General features: G+C 41.5%; 1 protein-coding gene across 1 annotated transcript in view; it reads left to right on the top strand.

The window, feature by feature from the left end:
• The window catches only part of ABHD3 (abhydrolase domain containing 3, phospholipase), a 51,444-nt gene that overhangs the window by 23,881 nt on the left and 10,271 nt on the right, over positions 1-17,292 (top strand). Inside the window, exon 6 of the mRNA XM_077899747.1 lies at positions 14,670-14,782. Coding sequence (XP_077755873.1) covers positions 14,670-14,782 — 113 coding nt within the window. The remainder of the gene's footprint in view (positions 1-14,669; positions 14,783-17,292) is intronic.

Below are 17,292 nucleotides of genomic sequence, written 5' to 3'. Positions count from 1 at the left end.
AAAACTAAAGTTATAAGATGTTTATGTTCTTTCTCAAGCACCTCACAATCAGTAGTTTGGTGTGAATGTTCACATTTCCTTCTTTAGTCCAGCCCTTTAGAAATCTTGTAGACAGATGGTAGGTAAACTTAAAGGGAAAGATTTTAATTTGTCACTGTGGCCCTGGACCAGCAAAATCATTTTTGAACAGCTCTTATGCACTATGTATCCTTCTGGGTGCTTCCAGGATACAAAAACCAGGAGCAAATGGTCTGAAGCTCTCAAGAAGATAATGTGCTGCAAACTAAAGTCTCATAAAGTAAGGGACAAAGATCTGTTCGTTCAGCAAAGCTGTGTTGTATGCCTATTAAATCAGACAGTAGACAAGGCAATGTGAGAACAAGGTGACAAGACAAGGTGACCTCAAGACACCTCACCTCAAGACAAGGTGAGGACACGATATTAGCTACAACCTTAACCCCTAGGAGCTTTCACTTAAGTTGTAGGACAGAGTTCAGATACTTGAAAATATATGCATGCAGTACAATGCTGGATGTGATCTTGAGAGGATATACAAAGAAAAGGCATAACCAACTGCTTGGGGGAGGTGCAAGAACATGGTAATGGAGGCAAGTTTGAGTTGGATCTTGAAGGCTGTGGTATTAAACCCAGAGAGGGAATAGAGAGGCTTTCTCAGCGTAAAGAATGAGAGATTTAAGAGCATGTACTGACTGATGGAGGAATAATGATGACAATTTTATCTAACGTTTACTGAGTCCTTAGAATATGTCAGTTATGTCTTTTTGTACTTAATGTTCAACGGTAGTAACAACACAATGATTTAGTTAAACATAGCCATCATCACTCCCATCTACCAACTGAAGAAAGTGAGGAACAAGTAGGTTAAGAACATGTGCTAGCCAGGAAATTCGGAACCAGGATTCAGATCCATGGAGTCTGACTGTGTGTTTACGTCCTCAACCATTATATTATATTTCCTCTCATTCAGGAGGTGACAGGGATGCTTCTAGAAGGGTAGGGCCAGATTTTGAAGAATCATGTAGAATCCAAGGAATGTACTGTCGAGCCATTGACATTTAACATTTTTTTCAGCTTTATTGAGGTATAATTGACATATGAAATAATTTGATCGTGTCCATGTTTTAGAGAGAGGGAACCATGGCAGCAGTTGTAGAAAAGAGATAGAATGGAAGGAGTCTGGAGGCTGGGAGGCCAGTTGGAAAGAAGTTACTATAGATTTACCCAGAGTTTTTTTGTTTTTTAAAGATTTTATTTATTTGAGAGAGAGAGAGATAGTGAGAGAGCAGGAGCGCAGAGGAGAGGGAGCAGCAGACTCCCCGCTGAGCAGGGAGCCCAACCTTAGGCCCAATCCAAGGACCCTGGGATCATGACCTGAGCTGAAGGCAGACACCCAACCAACTAAGCCACTCAGGTGCCCCAGATTTACCCAGAGTTTAAAAACAGGTAGGAGGAAGAAAGAGGAGAGAACAAAAATGAAGGGTATTCACAAGGCAGAAAGGATATTAATCATATTGCAAGGAAGCAAAGGGAGAAGAGTCAAGGCCAACATTTCTAGCTTGGCTGATTGGTAAAAGGCTTTGATATTTGCTGAAATGGGAAATTTAGGAGAATTTATGAGATTTAAGGGGTTAAAAAATTAGTTTTAGATGTTTCAAGTTCTTTGAGATCATTCAGGTGTAAATTTCTACTAAACTGTTGGATATTGTAGACTGGGCCTCAGGAGAGATAAACAAGCTGCAGAAAGAAACAGATTAGCAGGGGCACACAAGTGCAGCCTAGAACTCGGGACTGGCTGAGATTGCTTAGGGACAGTTTGAACACCAAAAGGGCATGGTCTGTGGATAGAGTCTTAGAACACAACCAAGAGGAAGGAGGAGAGAAAAGGAAGAGCAAGAAGCTTGGAAAGCCTTCTACCCTTAGCACTGAAAGTTAATTGGAAATTTGCTTTGAAAGAATGCAGCAGCCCAGTAACTTTTAGCCATAACGTTTATTGGTTTTTTGAAAAACCTCCAAGAACACTTCGTGTTCTTACTAAGAGATTGTAAACAAATAAGCACTTCTATTTTTTTTATAAAACTTCTATTTAATGTTAAAGAATTTAGAGTTCTAAGTGAATGGGTAAGAGTAGCTTGGTCTCTGGAGTCTTTTTTTTTTTTTTTTTAAGACTTTTTGTTTATTCATGAGAGACACAGAGAGAGGCAGAAACATAGGCAGAGGGAAAAGCAAGTTCCCCACAGGGAGCCTGATCTGGGACTCAATCCCAGGACCCCGGGTTCATGCCCTGAGCTGAAGGCAGACGCTCAACCACTGAGCCACCCAGGTGTCCCAGGTCTCTGGAGTCTTATACAGAGCACTGGGTTGCACTCTGATGAACTAATACCTCCCCCAACCCACCCCATCCCAGCAATTATCTGTATCACAAAGGCTAATGTAATTTAACATAAAAAAGAGTAAAGATATAAAATAACTGAAATGTAATTATAATTATATGCTTTAGGGGGCTCCAGGTGCGCGGGCACACCTGGACCTCCACCAAAAAACAAAACAAAACCAAAAAAACACAATTATATGCTTTAAAATAACTACCTTAAAAAAGAAACTTAAGGGAGTAAATTAATTATAATTTAATATGTACTTCTTATACCCTAATGGATCATAAAAATGAGATGCCAATATTGATTATTAGAACTATCTTTGATATTTTTAAATCCCTTGATAATCCTCCTTTCTGCCTTAGAGCTCTGAACAATTACTATTTCAGACTAGAGGAACTCTTATGTTTATTTATACCTCACCTTGTTCCAGAAAGGATTTAATGTGGCTCAGATCCAGAATGAGACCTTCCTGAAGGCATAACAAAGAACAAAAGATGATTCAGCAAAGATCAAACAGGAAGACACATTCTCCAACTGAAATTAAAGACTGGCAAAGGTGAAATGGAATTTAGAGTAAGCAGTTTTCTTAGGAGTGGAAGAAATGCAAAAGGAAAAGTTTTGCTGAAATTATGTTGGTGATATACTTGGAATTCATAGGGATTACTATGACTTCTGCAGAGAAGAATAAGAAAGAAATTTTCCACTACCATCTTGTCCTCGTTTCCAATTACACATTGCAGAATTGTGGAAAAGCCAAAAGCCTTGCTCACTGGGAAATGAGAAACCTGCATATTGCCCTCCCTGGGACTGTTAACTATAGGAAACAGAAAGCCCTAGTCTCAGTAGATGGACACTCAGATATTCCTGCAGGGCTCCTGGAGCCCTTGGAGTAGATGGTACCTTTTCTTGCTCTCTGCAGTTGGGTTTTCAAGGCTAGGAATCCAGGAATCCAAGTTAGCCACACACTCCCTAGTATTATTACTTTATGAAGCATTATGTTTATAGCTTAGTTTAGGAATGATAATTTACAAAGGCAAAATTGAGTTTGTTGAAAGCTATATAGTGCCCCCCCCCCTTTTTTTGTTTATGGTATCATACAGACTTCTTTGTCTCTAGGCATAATAGGAAAATAGCCACCTTGGAAAAGAGTCTGGCACTTCTTCAAAAAGTTAAAATACAATTACCTCCTAGCCTCTTCGGAAAATAGTCTGGCATGTTCTCAAAAAGTGAAACATAGAATTACCATATGACCCAGCAATTCCACTCTTATGTGTATAACCAAGAGAAATGAAAATGTATTTTCATACAATAACTTATACATGAATATTTATAGCAGCATTATTCATATTAACCAAAAAATAGAAAGAACCTAGGTGTCCATCAAAGGATAAATGAGTAAGGAAAATGTAGTATTTCCATATCACTGGATATTATTCAGCATTAAAAAAGAATGAACTGGGGATCCCTGGGTGGCTCAGCGGTTTAGTGCCTGCCTTTGGCCCAGGGCGCGTTCCTGGAGTCCCAGGATCGAGTCCCACATTGGGCTCCCTGCATGGAGCCTGCTTCTCCCTCCTTCTGTGTCTCTGCCTCTCTCTCTCTCTCCCTCTCTCTCCCTTTCTCTCTATGCCTATCATAAATAAATAATAAAATAAATAAATAAATAAATAAGTAAATCTTTAAAAAAATAAAAAAGAATGAACTATTGATATGCTATTACATGGATGAACCTTGAGAATATCATGCTAAGTGAAAGAAGGCAGTCATATAAGATCACATGTTGTATGATATCATTTATATAAAATATTAAGGGGCACCTGGGTGGTCCAGGGGTTTTTTTGCCTTTGGCTCAGGTCGTGATCCTAGGGTTCCTGGGATAGAGTCCTGTATTGGTCCCCACAAGGAGCCTGCTTCTCTCTGCCTATATGTCTGCATCACTCTGTGTCTCTCAGGAATAAATAAATAAATAAAATCTTGAAAAAAGAAAGGGCAAAACTATAGAGACAAAGTATACTAGTAGTTGCCTAGGGATGAGAGAGTGAGGGTGACTGCTGATGGTAAAGGGTTTCTTTTTAGGGAGGTAAACATGTTCTGAAATTGTGGTGGTAGTTGAACAACTCTGAATATCCTAAAACCCATTTCTTTAAAGATTTTATTTATTTATTTGAGAGAGAGAGAGAGAGATAAAGCACGAGCAAGGAGAGGGAGAACCAGGCTCCCTGCAGAGCAGAGAGCCCGATGTGATACAGGGCTTGATCCCAGGTTCCTGAGATCATGACCTGAGCCAAAGGCAGATGCTTAACCCACTGAGTACACCCATGAACTGTACACTTTAAATAGGTGAATTGTATGGCATGGAATCATGTCTCATAAAGCTGTGATAAAGAAAAGCCTCCTTCAGGCACTCTCCAGTCAAGTTAGAGCTAGTTCAGCAGGTAAGGGAGAGCCAAAAGGGAAAGCAGAAGCTAGAAGATACTTTAAAGCAGGTACTGCTCAAAATGTGGCTTTACGGATCAATTCCACTTCTCTCACATTATCTGATATCAGCCTCTGACAAGACAAGGGACTGCAACAGAATGTAAGTCACCTTCAGTTCCAAGCACACTGTGGAAGTGAGCGGATTTTTTTTTTTTTTTTTTTTGTCATAGCAATATTCTCTTGGTGAGAGAAGCAGTGTGCTTATTTTACATTCTGACATTTTACATTCTGAGCACTTATCTCACCCTTGCCTGGCACTTTGCTTCAGAGATCCTCTAATCCTGAAAAGCTCATTTTTTAGGTGAAGATGCCTCTAGAAAAGGGAGGTGACAGGCCTGAGGTCATAAACCTGATTGGTGGTCTCGGGGCAGAAACTCAGGCTGTTTGTTGGAATGTCTTTACCTTTCAGCACTGGCTTTAAGTCAAGTCAGGCTAAAAATCCAGGGTTAGAGATAAAAAGGGTTTTCAACAAGAGGGTACCTACCTCAACATTAGATAATGGGTAGGTTCATGAAGGACTCAGATCTAGAGAAATCTGCTCTTGTTTCCTACGGAGGTTTTCCACCTTAGCTTTGGAAGTTAATGTGATGGGAGGGGTGTAGGGCTCTCCTCCTAAGCTCCGTTTTCTGAAATAGGCATTTAGAAGGGATTAAGGACCTTCCTTATGGTCTGAGGGAAGAGGAACATATAGGGCAGTGTCAGGGCACAATTCAGTTGTCATATTCATACTTTCAGGCACCCCCTTTCCCACACACCATACCTTTCCCCGCACCATTGTGCCCCATCCACATCTGCTCTTTCCTAAGTGCTCCAGAAATAAACCCTGCCTCCCTCCTCCACTTGATCAGAACAACCCAGGAAGGCTGATCTCAGCCAAACATGGGTATGAATGTGTTGAATCCTTTAGAACTTTTTCCTAACATTGATAGGTCCAGTTCAGTAATACCAACTGGTATAAGTGGTAGGTACACAAAAGATTGTGCAATTCTCTATAGATAAACAATTTTCTTTTTTTCTTTTTTTTAAATTTTTATTTATTTATGATAGTCACACAGAGAGAGAGAGAGAGAGAGGCAGAGACACAGGCAGAGGGAGAAGCAGGCTCCATGCACCGGGAGCCCGACGTGGGATTCGATCCTGGGTCTCCAGGATCGCGCCCTGGGCCAAAGGCAGGCGCTAAACCACTGTGCCACCCAGGGATCCCCGATAAACAATTTTCAAATAAAGAAAAAGAATGTTTAGGTTACCTGGGTGGTTCAGTGGGTTAAGCATCTGCCTTCAGCTCAGGTAATGAGCCCAGGGTCCTGGGATCTAGTCCCTTGTTGGGCTCCCTGCTCAGCGGGGAGTCTGCTTCTCCCTCTACCACTCCTCCCTGCTTGTGCTTCCTTTCTCTCTCTCTCAAATGAATAAATAAAATCTTTTTTAGGGGTGCCTGGGTGGCTTAGCGGTTGAGTATCTGCCTTTGGCTCAGGTCGTGATCCCGGGGTCCTGGGATCCCGTCAAGGAGCCTGCCTCTCCCTCTGCCTATGTCTCTGCCTCTCTCTCTGTCTCTTAGGAATAAATAAATAAAAACTTAAAAAAAATTTTTTTAAAAAAAAGAATGTTAATTAAAGAATTCCTAGGAATAATAATGACAATAATTTAATAGTTAGCTACCATTTATTGAATTTAATATGGGGCGGGTGTTCCTATAAGGTATGCGATGTTTGGCAGCACTTCCCGGTGCACTGCAAGGAATTCCCATAGCACTAGGTTTCCCTCTTTCGAAGTCACTCTAGATAGTTTTGTCATTCTTGTCACTGCAGCCTCCTCCTCCCTTGGCTCAGTTCTCACCCTATTCTTTATTCTTCTGCTCTCCAAGCAATTGGTTCTTAGCCCTGGCTGCACATTAGAATCCTCTGAGAAGCTTTAAGAAACACCAATCCCTGGACCCCATCCCCCACCGAGATCCTGATTCATTTGGTCTGGGGTGGAGTCCAAGCGTCTGTGATTTGTCTTAATACTTCCCAGTGAGTCTAAAGTACAGGCAGGGCTGAAGACTGCTGTGAGGTGATAGCAGTCACCTTGGAACCCTGACCCTGGCAAGCCATCTCTGGTGCCAAACCCAGCCAGGGCAGGGCACAAGACTTGCTTCTTAGGCACCTGACCAAGGATTACTCCTGCCTACCTGGCTGATCTGCTCTAAGCCACTACGAAACTGCAGTCATTTATTGTGCAGCATGACTGCATATGCTTGAGTGCATTTGTTTATAGCCATGTAGAAATGAATGGGAATGTGGCACATAGGCCGTCTTGCCCACAGAGGTGGCCAGGATATTTCCAGGGGCCCTTTGTTTTGTGGCTAGTTATTTTAAGGAGCAATCAAAGGGGCCGCTTCTGGGTGACTCAGCGGTTAAGCATCTGCCTTCGGCTCAGGATATGATCCTGGAGTTCCGAGATCGAGTCCCACATTGGACTCCCTGCATGGGGCCTGCTTCTCCCTCCCCCTGTGTCTCTCATGAATAAATAAATAAAACTCTTTAAAGAAAAAAAAAGAAGCGATCAAAGTCCCTGGCACATGTAGACACTTAGTCACTTTACATGTCTATCAACAACTATGTAAAATGATTATTCATTAAAGTGCCAGTTTCATTATACTGTTGTTTTCTCTGACTTCCTGTTTAACAGACTCATCTTCCAAAAATAAGATCAATGTGGGCAAATGACTAGAGGCAAATCTAGCCACTAGTACTAGGCCAGGGGTGGGTGGAATGAAAACAAAACAGTAGCAACAATAAAAACGCTACAGAGATCAGTTCCGAAGCATGATTAGTACTCATGAAAGGATGATTTCTTCTGGGAGCCTAGGTGCACCCAAGAGTCACAGAGTTCCTTTGAGGGGCATCTTAGCCAATATTTCAGTTACAGACCTTTAGATACTTGAAAGAGGAAGGCTGTAAAATGAAATATTCTAAGTTCTAAATGATTATCAGACATTACAATAAAATAAAAATGAAATTATTATTTTACTTGTAGCAAAAGTTACTATCAAACTCTGGTCATTGAACCAGACACCCTTGAGGTGTTAGTGTAAGACTTGCCCCTGTCATAGCATACTACCTATACTTGTAAATTCATCAGCCAACCAAAATTGAAATGATTTTTTAAAAAGGCATATAAGTGTCTTTTTCAGTTGTCATTTTACTGGATGGAAAACTAAAATCCTAGCTGGCCCATTTCAGAACTGGATGTAAGGCCACTGCAGTACTGAGAGAAGGGTCCTGGGTTATGGCTTTTGCTTCAGATTAGCAAATTCATCTCCTCCCAGAATAGCTAGAGAGAGTCAGGCTACCTGATTAACGGTGAATTTTAATTTGTTTCTAGGCAAAAAAAAAAAAAAAAAAACTTTTTAAATTAAATTTGCATTTTAAAACAAATGACCTTTAAACCAGGACAGGAAAATTCTCTTTCAGGTTAGGGAGAACTCAGTTTGTCTATTTTTTTGAAGTTGATTAAGAAGGATAGATTGTATGTAGCCCATAGATGAATATAAAATACATGCTTTATTCCTTTCCTATTATGTGTGAACAATTAAGAATTATTTTTGCTTCATCTTGTCTTCAGTAATTTTCTTTAAACGAACCTCTAAAAGCCATTAAACAAACTACTATTGTTTCTCCCGGATCATAGCTGCAGTTGAACAACTTGAACAATATCTTGGTTTGTAATTATTTTCAAATTATTCTAACTTGTAAAATATTTATGCCCAAACATCTGCTGGAAGGTTATCTATCCTTTAGATTTTCTTCATTTTTCCAGAATACTGTTCCCATCCTCATCTCACTGTAAAAAAGAGTTTTTACCACCACCACCACCCCCCAGCTGAATCCTGCGCGGTCTCCCGTAATCCCTTTTCTCATTAGATATGGATTACTCTACCTCTGTTCTGGAAGCTTGGAAAAAGACAGGAATTACTGCAATAGGATTAGTTGCTGGTTGCATTAGTAGCCCTAGCAACTGAGAATTAACCAATGTTTTGTCTAAAAAGCCACTAGTTATATTTTTAGACCTGAAAAAAATTTCTGTCAGGCCTAGCAATTAGTATCTTTGCTGTGTATCCTGCATGAATCCATTCTTTGGTGAGAGTCAAGCCCTGGGAAGAAAGCAAGCATATGATATTTCCTGTTGGAACCATCAAGTAGCAAGACGTCATGTGATATAACCATATAGTTTTGCACCAGCAGAAGTTATTAATCAATCAAGTCTTTTCATTTTTCAGTCCTGTGTGTTTCAATAAGTATTGACTGTCAGAGATAGAGGTAAGATAGTTATAGGACAAGTAGGTAATAATGTGGGCCAGGAGCAGACTGGCTGGGAAAATAAAGGGTAGAATTGGGAAAGGCTGTGAGGTTATAGAGGTCGGGGGCCAAGTCTTGGCCTTTTACCCGATGTTTATGGAAGGCATGATTTCAGCAGGCAGAGTTGACAGTGAAGGATACTTGGCAGATGAAGTTTACATAGATTTCAAAGATACTATGAAGCCAGCACACAAAACTATAGACGTGTCTCATTGACCAGACTCTACCCATGGAGAAATAGTAAAATATAGGCCTGGAAAGGTTGCTTGACATGTTGTGGAGGGCCTTGAACACTTGGCAGAAGTATCTGTCCTTAATTCAGTCAGCAGTGAATAAGCTCACAAGAATTTTAAGCAAAAATATTGTCATGATTAGGGCTAGAAATGTTCTTTAGGAAGATTAATCTGGCAGTGAGAGAGAGATAGAATTATAAGTGGTTATAAGCAAAGGCTGGGAGTTAACCAGTTAAGTGGTTATTGCAGCTGTCCAAGTGAGAGGCAAAAAGGCCTGGTAACGGAGACAGTTGGTGCCATACCCTTGTCACAGCCTTATTCTTGTGGCACTTAAAATTCCCGTGCATGCCTCCCTGATGGCTTCCACCTGCAAGCACTCACATCCCTTTGCCCAGGGGCTTCTCTAGCCACTGGAGCCACCTGGACCAGTGCTCAGGACCAACCAGGAGTCCCAGAGCTTAACCAGCAGCTTTCAACCAGTGGGTGAAGGGAACTAGCGGAACCCAGCAGTCTTGCCACTCATTTGGGATCAGTTTGAGCCAAATTCACATAGTGTCCTAAAGTGCCTCAAGAGGATTGGATCCCTGTTGCCCATAGCCACAAACTGCTTGGTCGCATGTTCTTTATTGACCCTCCTTAGTTCACTTCTCCATTCCCCTACTGGTGCTTCCTGGTATCACCTCCAAATGAACTATTGGTCCTCCCATCCTGTCTCAGGAGAATCTAACCTACCAGGCCTTTACTAGAGTGAAAAGAAGGGGTTTCTGGTGTTTCCCACAAGACACTGAGGAAGAAGAAGCTACAGGACTTGGCAATTTATTGGCTATGAAATTAAGGGAGAGGGAGAAGGCAATGTCATGCACGGTTTTTTGGGGGTTTTTTTGTTTTGTTTTTTTAGGAGAGAGAAGTTTATTGAAGACACTGCAAGGCAACAGCAGAGGAGAGGCTGCCTGCCAGGAGGCAGTGGGTGGGGGCTGTATTTAAAGGGGTAAGATGAGGGACCCCTGTGTGGCTCAGTGGTTGAGCATCTGCCTTTGGCTCAGGTTGTGATCCCAGGGTCCTGGGATCAAGTCCCGCTTCAGGCTCCCCATGGTGACCCTGCTTCTCCCTCTGCCTGTGTCTCTGCCTCTCTCTGTCTCTCTCATGAATAAATAAAATCTTTTAAAAAATAGTAAAGGGGTAAGATGAGGTATGGGGACGTATGGAATGCTCCCTTTTTGGTAACTCTGCCTGGTTGTAGGTAGCCCATTGGTCAGTTAGGGCCTATGGGTACGTTGAGGTGTGTGGCCTGATGGGCCTGTCTATTCAGCCAGGGTGGTGGCTTGCAAGATTGCAGCAGACTTCTTGTAGAAAATCCCAAGCGGATTGGCAAACATATCTGGAGGCGCAAAGGACCTGGTAAGGTCAGCTACCTGGTTCACAGATAGCAGTCTTCTCACTGTGTCCTTAGATCAGCATTACAGGATTTTTCTCTCCATTCGTGCCCTCAGTTCTTGGTCATACCGCTTCGAAGACCAGACAGAGTGGTAGGCAGCAAAACAGGGTTTATTGAGCCATAGCAAAGTGATAGTACAAAGCTCCTGAGGAGGGAGAGGACCTGAGAGGGTTGCTTTCACCTACAGTTGTTGGTTTTTTTAAAGATTTATTTATTTGTTCATGAGAGACACACAGAGAGAGACTCAGAGACACAGGCAGAGGAAGAAGCAGGCTTGCTGCAGGGAGCCCAACGCGGGATCCATCCTGGGACCACGCCCTGAGCTGAAGGCAGACGCTCAACCGCGGAGCCACCCAGGCGTCCCTCACCTATCATTTCAACTAGGAAAATATAGGTGTTGTTTATTTAAAAAAATGGGAAGTTAGGAGAAGCATTATAGCACTATATAAAGAGAAGAGTTTACTTTGGGGCATTTTAAATTTGGAGTACTGACAACACAATAGTGAGGCTCCCTACTAGAACTTGGAAATTTGGATCTAGAGCTCAAGATGAGGTGAGAGGGTACAGAGTTGGTTTGGTCATTGCTAGAGGTGGTTTGATAAAGCCATGAAGGTGGGTAAGTCCTTCAAGAATCAAATATTGACCAGAGGAGCAGATGCAGGCCTAAGACAAGACTTTTGGGAATGAGTACTTACATTGCGGTTGTGAGAAGAATGACAGGAACCAGGCAGGAAATGGAAAGCCAGCAGCAAGAGGAGAATGGGGTAACACCACCACAGAAACCAAGGGAGTGGGCAGGAAGCAGATCATGTCGTAAAGGTTCTAGTTTTGCTGAGTTTTCAGAGTTCTGGCAACTTTGATCCATGCCAGTATTAATCAGTTTTGATCTTAATGTAATCCATCTAGAGAAAAACATTTACAGAAAAATCAATTCCTATATCTGATGATACCAGATGCTGATTTATTTTTTTAAGTTTTATTTATTTACTTATTCAAGGAGACAGAGAGAGAGAGAAAGAGACAGGCAGAGACACAGGCAGAGGGAGAAGCAGGCTCCATGCAGGGAGCCCGACGTGGGACTAAATCCTGGGCCTCCAGGACCACGTCCTGGGCTGAAGGTGGCACTAAACCACTGTGCCACCAGGGCTGCCCCAGATGCTGATTTATTGACTAAATCCCTCATGGTATCCAGGTGCTTTACAAGACGTAGTTAACTAATTACAAACATGTGATCCAGGCTCTGTTACTTTGTGACCTTTGGCAAATTCCTCAATCTTGCTGAGCCTCAATATCCATGTGTGTAAATAAGGAACCAGGTCCTTCCTGGCACTATTTTCTCATTGTAATAATTTTCCGCAGGCCATTTTTTTCATACCTTGACCTCTGTGTATATATTCGTATGAACTCATGTGTGAGCATGCATTCACTTCAAGCCTGCATGACAAGAGTACATGTTGGTGACTGTCACAAATAATTGAGAAATTTTAAAGCTATGCAGTGTGAAGAGACTCTCATGTAATAAAAATACCAAGTAAGGATTTCTTCACCTGAATTCTTGTGACAAATTGTTCAGTCACTATGAAAGAGCATGGTAGTAGATATTAATCCATTTAGATTTTACATTGAATTTGAACCCCTCAAATGCATTTAATCACAATGTATGTTTTAAAGTATCTCAGCTTTGGGACGCCTGGGTGGCTCAGCCATTGAGTATCTGCCTTTGGCCCAGGGTGTGATCCGGGAATCCCAGATTGAGTCCCATATCAGGCTCCTTGTGGGGAGCCTGCTTCTCCCTTGGCCTGTGTCTCTGCCTCTCTCTCTTTCTCACTGTGTCTCTCAGGAATAAATAAATAAAAATCTTAAAAAAATAAAATAAATAGGGCAGCCCCGGTGGCCCAGTGGTTTAGCGCCTGCCTTCAGCCCAGGGCGTGATCCTGGAGACCCGGGATCGAGTCCCACGTCAGGCTCCCTGCATGGAGCCTGCTTCTCCCTCTGCCTGTGTCTCTGCCTGTCTCTCTCTTACTCTCTCTCTCTGTCATGAATAAATAAGTAAAATCTTTAAATAAAATAAAATAAAGTATCTCAGTCTCATATTAGCTGGTAAGGTGTGCCAGGAATCTTTTAACTTCCCTAAACTCAGTTTCCTTTTTTTAAAAATTTTTTTTAAATTTTTATTTATTTATGATAGTCACACAGAGAGAGAGAGAGGCAGAGACATAGGCAGAGGGAGAAGCAGGCTCCATGCACCGGGAGCCCGACGTGGGATTCAATCCCGGGTCTCTAGGATTGCGCCCTGGGCCAAAGGCAGGCGCTAAACCGCTGTGCCACCCAGGGTTCCCTAAACTCAGTTTCCTATATAAAATAGATATAATAGTGGGATTTTCCTTAGGGTTTTGTAGACACAGAATTAATTATTTAATAACTGTTATCTGCTGTAAATCTTGTCAGGTTAGCATTTGTCTTTGGAAAGTTTCCTATTTGCAGACCTCAAAGAGATGAGAGTAGGCAGTAGGGAATGCTTTAGGTTGAGTTTCATTGGAGGGATCATTAAAAATTGTAGTTATCTTAGGCTTCTCCTTAGCGATTGAATGGTGGGTGAACAGAACCTTACTATTGTGATCATCATTTATTGGAATAGTAAAGTCAGGAATGGTACAGGTAACTGTTTTTATTATAGCAGCGTTCACCAGCTTCCTCTCCATGTCAGTCAGTTTCTGGTTATTTTATCTCACATGCACACACTCACACATATCCATGTACACACTCTCGCATTTATTCTACAGAGAGGATTGCCCTCTCCTCCCACAGCTCAAACAAAGCATTTGTGAAGCTTTCCTGATAGAAATAGAGCCCTTATTGCTGGAGTTCACATGAAAACCATTTGTTTTAATGCATTATGTATTGAGGCATAATCAGCTTTACATATTTTAACATTCTAAATGTCTGTTGCAGTATAGCACAGCTGGGACTGTATGGAGATATTATTGTAAAGGAACATATGTCATTAATAAATCCAGCTAGAAATTGCCTAATCTAGAGTGAAGGCAAAACACCAGAAAACCAGAAAACCACACAACCTCATTGGTAGACAGCACTCAGGATAAACAGTTCCCCAGTTAGAAACCAAACCACAATTTAATTTTTTTGTGGCCTTATTGTAAACTCTCTTTTGTTTTCTAGCTTGCTTATTTTTTTAAATAAAGAAGTACTTTGGCTTTGTCAGGCATAATTTTTTTTAAAGTGTAATTCTTTGCTTTTTCTTTCTAAATTGACTCTGTTCTTGTTAAGTTGGAGAGACATTTGAATGTGGTACTGTGTATTCTATTTAATTTAAGGTATTTGTGTTGGTCTTGCCCTATTTCTATCAAGCCTTCCTTGCATGACCAAAGTCTTTGGTTATTGCCAACTCAGATAGTAATTTTTTTTAAAGAGTTTATTTATTTATTTGAGAGAGAAAGAGAGATCACATAAGCAGGGGGAATGGCAGGCAGAGGGAGAGGGAGAAGCAGACTCACTGCTGAGCAGGGAGCCCAATGTGGGACTCAGTCCAGGAGTCTGGGATCGTGACCTGAGCCAAAGGCGGACACTTGACTGACTTAGCCACCCAGGTGCACCTAGTGTTGACTTTAAATGGCATATACTGCAAGATAGGAGGATGATAAATTGTTACAATATGTTCAAACAAAGGTTTTTTTCTCATATTTGTCTTCTTGCTCTTTTTACATTTCTGCATTATACAAGTCATTAACCTCTAGAACTTCAAATTTTATACTTTGCCTGTCTCTGCTTACAGACACCGAGGACATACTGTTGTGCTAACACCGAAGACTTGGAGACCGTTATTCACCACGTGCACAGTCTGTACCCTTCCGCTCCTTTCCTGGCAGCAGGGGTTTCGATGGGAGGGTAAGGTTTTTCCTTCCTAAAATGTCTGAGGGAGAAGTGCTCTTACTTGACTGCTTCTTTCAGGAGACTATAAGCCACAGAGACATTTAAAAATAAATGTTTGATTATTTTTATCTTATTTTACCACGTGTGGTTGAATGAATGAAGGAATTAATCCAGGCAAATTGTAGTATGTTTGCTTGGCAGTTGGTCTCTGTGGTGAAAAGGATAAAGTATTTCCTTGGGAGACTCAGGATTTTGTGAGCCTGGAGGCTTGTTGAAACCTTATGACATTGATTCCCATCATTCAGCAGCTGCCATGTTGACCTTCCCATTCCCTGAAGTACTGACTCCCAGCTGTCCCTGTAAGTGCGTCCTCTGGCACCACACAGGAAGCTGACCTTGTAGCCTGACTTTCATCATTCCGATCATAGAAATAATTACTTCTTGCTCTCTCCAGCTGAAGAGGCCTTCAAAATTTTTTTCTCCAGGTGGTGGTGGTTTTGTTTGTTTTGTTTTGTTGCTGGGCAGATGGACCTACCCTGGAATGGTCTCTTAGAAACTGAAGTTTTATTGTTAACCCCTACTCTAGCTGCTATTTTAAGCATATGAATATTATTATACTTTGTGCTTCTTGCAGTTACACTGAGGATTAGTTGGAATATTTATACCATGTTTACTCATTTCTACTAATAATTATTTGTCTTTTTGTTCCAATGATTATGAACTTAATAAAATCCAAAATTTTAATTATCTGGAATTTTACCATGCTTAGATTCCCTGAACGCTTGACCAAAACTACATTTATAAATCAGCAAACACATGAGATAGAAAATATTTTTTCTTAATTTTATAATTGATTTATCTTTCAATTTTCAGAACATCTCAGAAGCATATTTACTTGAAGATGAACAGGCTTTACAAATGATAGATTCTGAAAAATAGTTGTTAACCACAGCTTTTTAGATTCTGATAAACATAAAACTAAGAAGAAAAGAATACATTTCTTACATTAGCATGGAAGGTCTGGCTTGACCTACTAAAGGAAGAAATCTGAATCAGAGCAGAAAACCCAGTCAGAACCTCCGAATTGTGCTCGATGTACTTCTCTTTCCTATGCCCCATAATGTGAGCTGTGGAGGACAGGGTGCAGGCTGAAGTTTTCCCCTTAATCATATAAATTCTTGACTTTTTAAAGGCCAGACCTTACATAAACAGGCCCAGATTCTCTATTCAGAAGCTCCTGGGAAATGCCTATTCATGTCACTTTGAATCCTCAGTGCCTGAAGGCAAAACTTGACCATTAGCCTTTGCAGCTGGTTGAATATTAATGTCTTGTAAATTGTTTGAAGGAAGCACCCTTTCTAGTTGCCTAGCACTGTGACACGTTCCCAAGTGGGCTTACCACTTGGGGATGTGTTTTACAGCTTGACACGTTTTTTTTTCATTTGGAAAGGCAACAGACAAAAGCGTAGTGTCGAAGATCCTAATGTCCAGTGCCCCTGTAGACTGGGGTAATCCCCAAGCCTGTGATGCCTGGGACCAAGTAGGGGATTTAAGCCAGAACTGAGTCTAGCCAAGGAATCCACGCCATGCTAGACCCAGTCAGGTTTCAGCTCCCAATGAGCTGGTAAACAAGCTTTAAAGAATGTATAGAGGGCAGCCCCGGTGGCGCAGCGGTTTGGCGCCGCCTGAAGCCTAGGGCGTGATCCTGGAGACCCAGGATCGAGTCCCACGTCAGGCTCCCTGCGTTGAGCCTGATTCTCCCTCTGCCTGTGTCTCTGCCTCTGTGTGTGTGTGTGTCTCTATAAATAAATAAATAAATAAATAATCAATCTTAAAAAAATAAAGAATGTATAGAAATTCTAAGTATATATAAGAGTATAATGACCCCCCATATATACTAATCATCTGGCTTCAATATTAATCAACTCTTCATGCAGCTTCTATAATTATCAACTCACCAATAGTCTTGTTAATCAGTATCACCCGCCATTCCTCCCTAATTCTGATTATCTTAAATACATATCAGATATCACTATAAATATTTCAGTAGGTATCTCTAAAAGGTAGACTCTCTTTAAAACACACACACACAAAATACCATTATCATACCCGAACAAAACTAACAATAATTCCTAAGAATTATCAAGTGTTTTGTCAGTGTCAGTTTCCCCAGTTGGTTTTATTGTATTATTTTTTAAAGATTTTATTTATTTATTCATCAGAGACACAGAGAGAGACCGACAAAGAGGGAGAAGCAGGCTCCCTGTGGGAAGCCAGATGCGGGACTCGATCCTAGGACCCTAGGATCACGTTCTGAGCCGAAGGCAGATGCTCTGTTGTGCCCAAGATTGCAAATCCGAGAAACCACCAAGGAGCCGACACCATGCAAGCGCACGAGGGTTTATTTGCAAGCTCGAGCTTGGATCCAAGTATACCCGACACAGCAGAGCAGGGATTTGGACCCCGAGGTTAAGAGGCGTAGCGGTTTTATAGAGGCCAGTGGCCAATGAGATTGTAACACACAC

Source organism: Canis aureus, chromosome 6, assembly GCF_053574225.1.
Source record: "Canis aureus isolate CA01 chromosome 6, VMU_Caureus_v.1.0, whole genome shotgun sequence".
Lineage (NCBI taxonomy): Eukaryota > Metazoa > Chordata > Mammalia > Carnivora > Canidae > Canis > Canis aureus.
The sequence above is the reverse complement of the archived record's forward strand: the minus strand, read 5'-3'. Positions and strand labels throughout refer to the sequence as shown.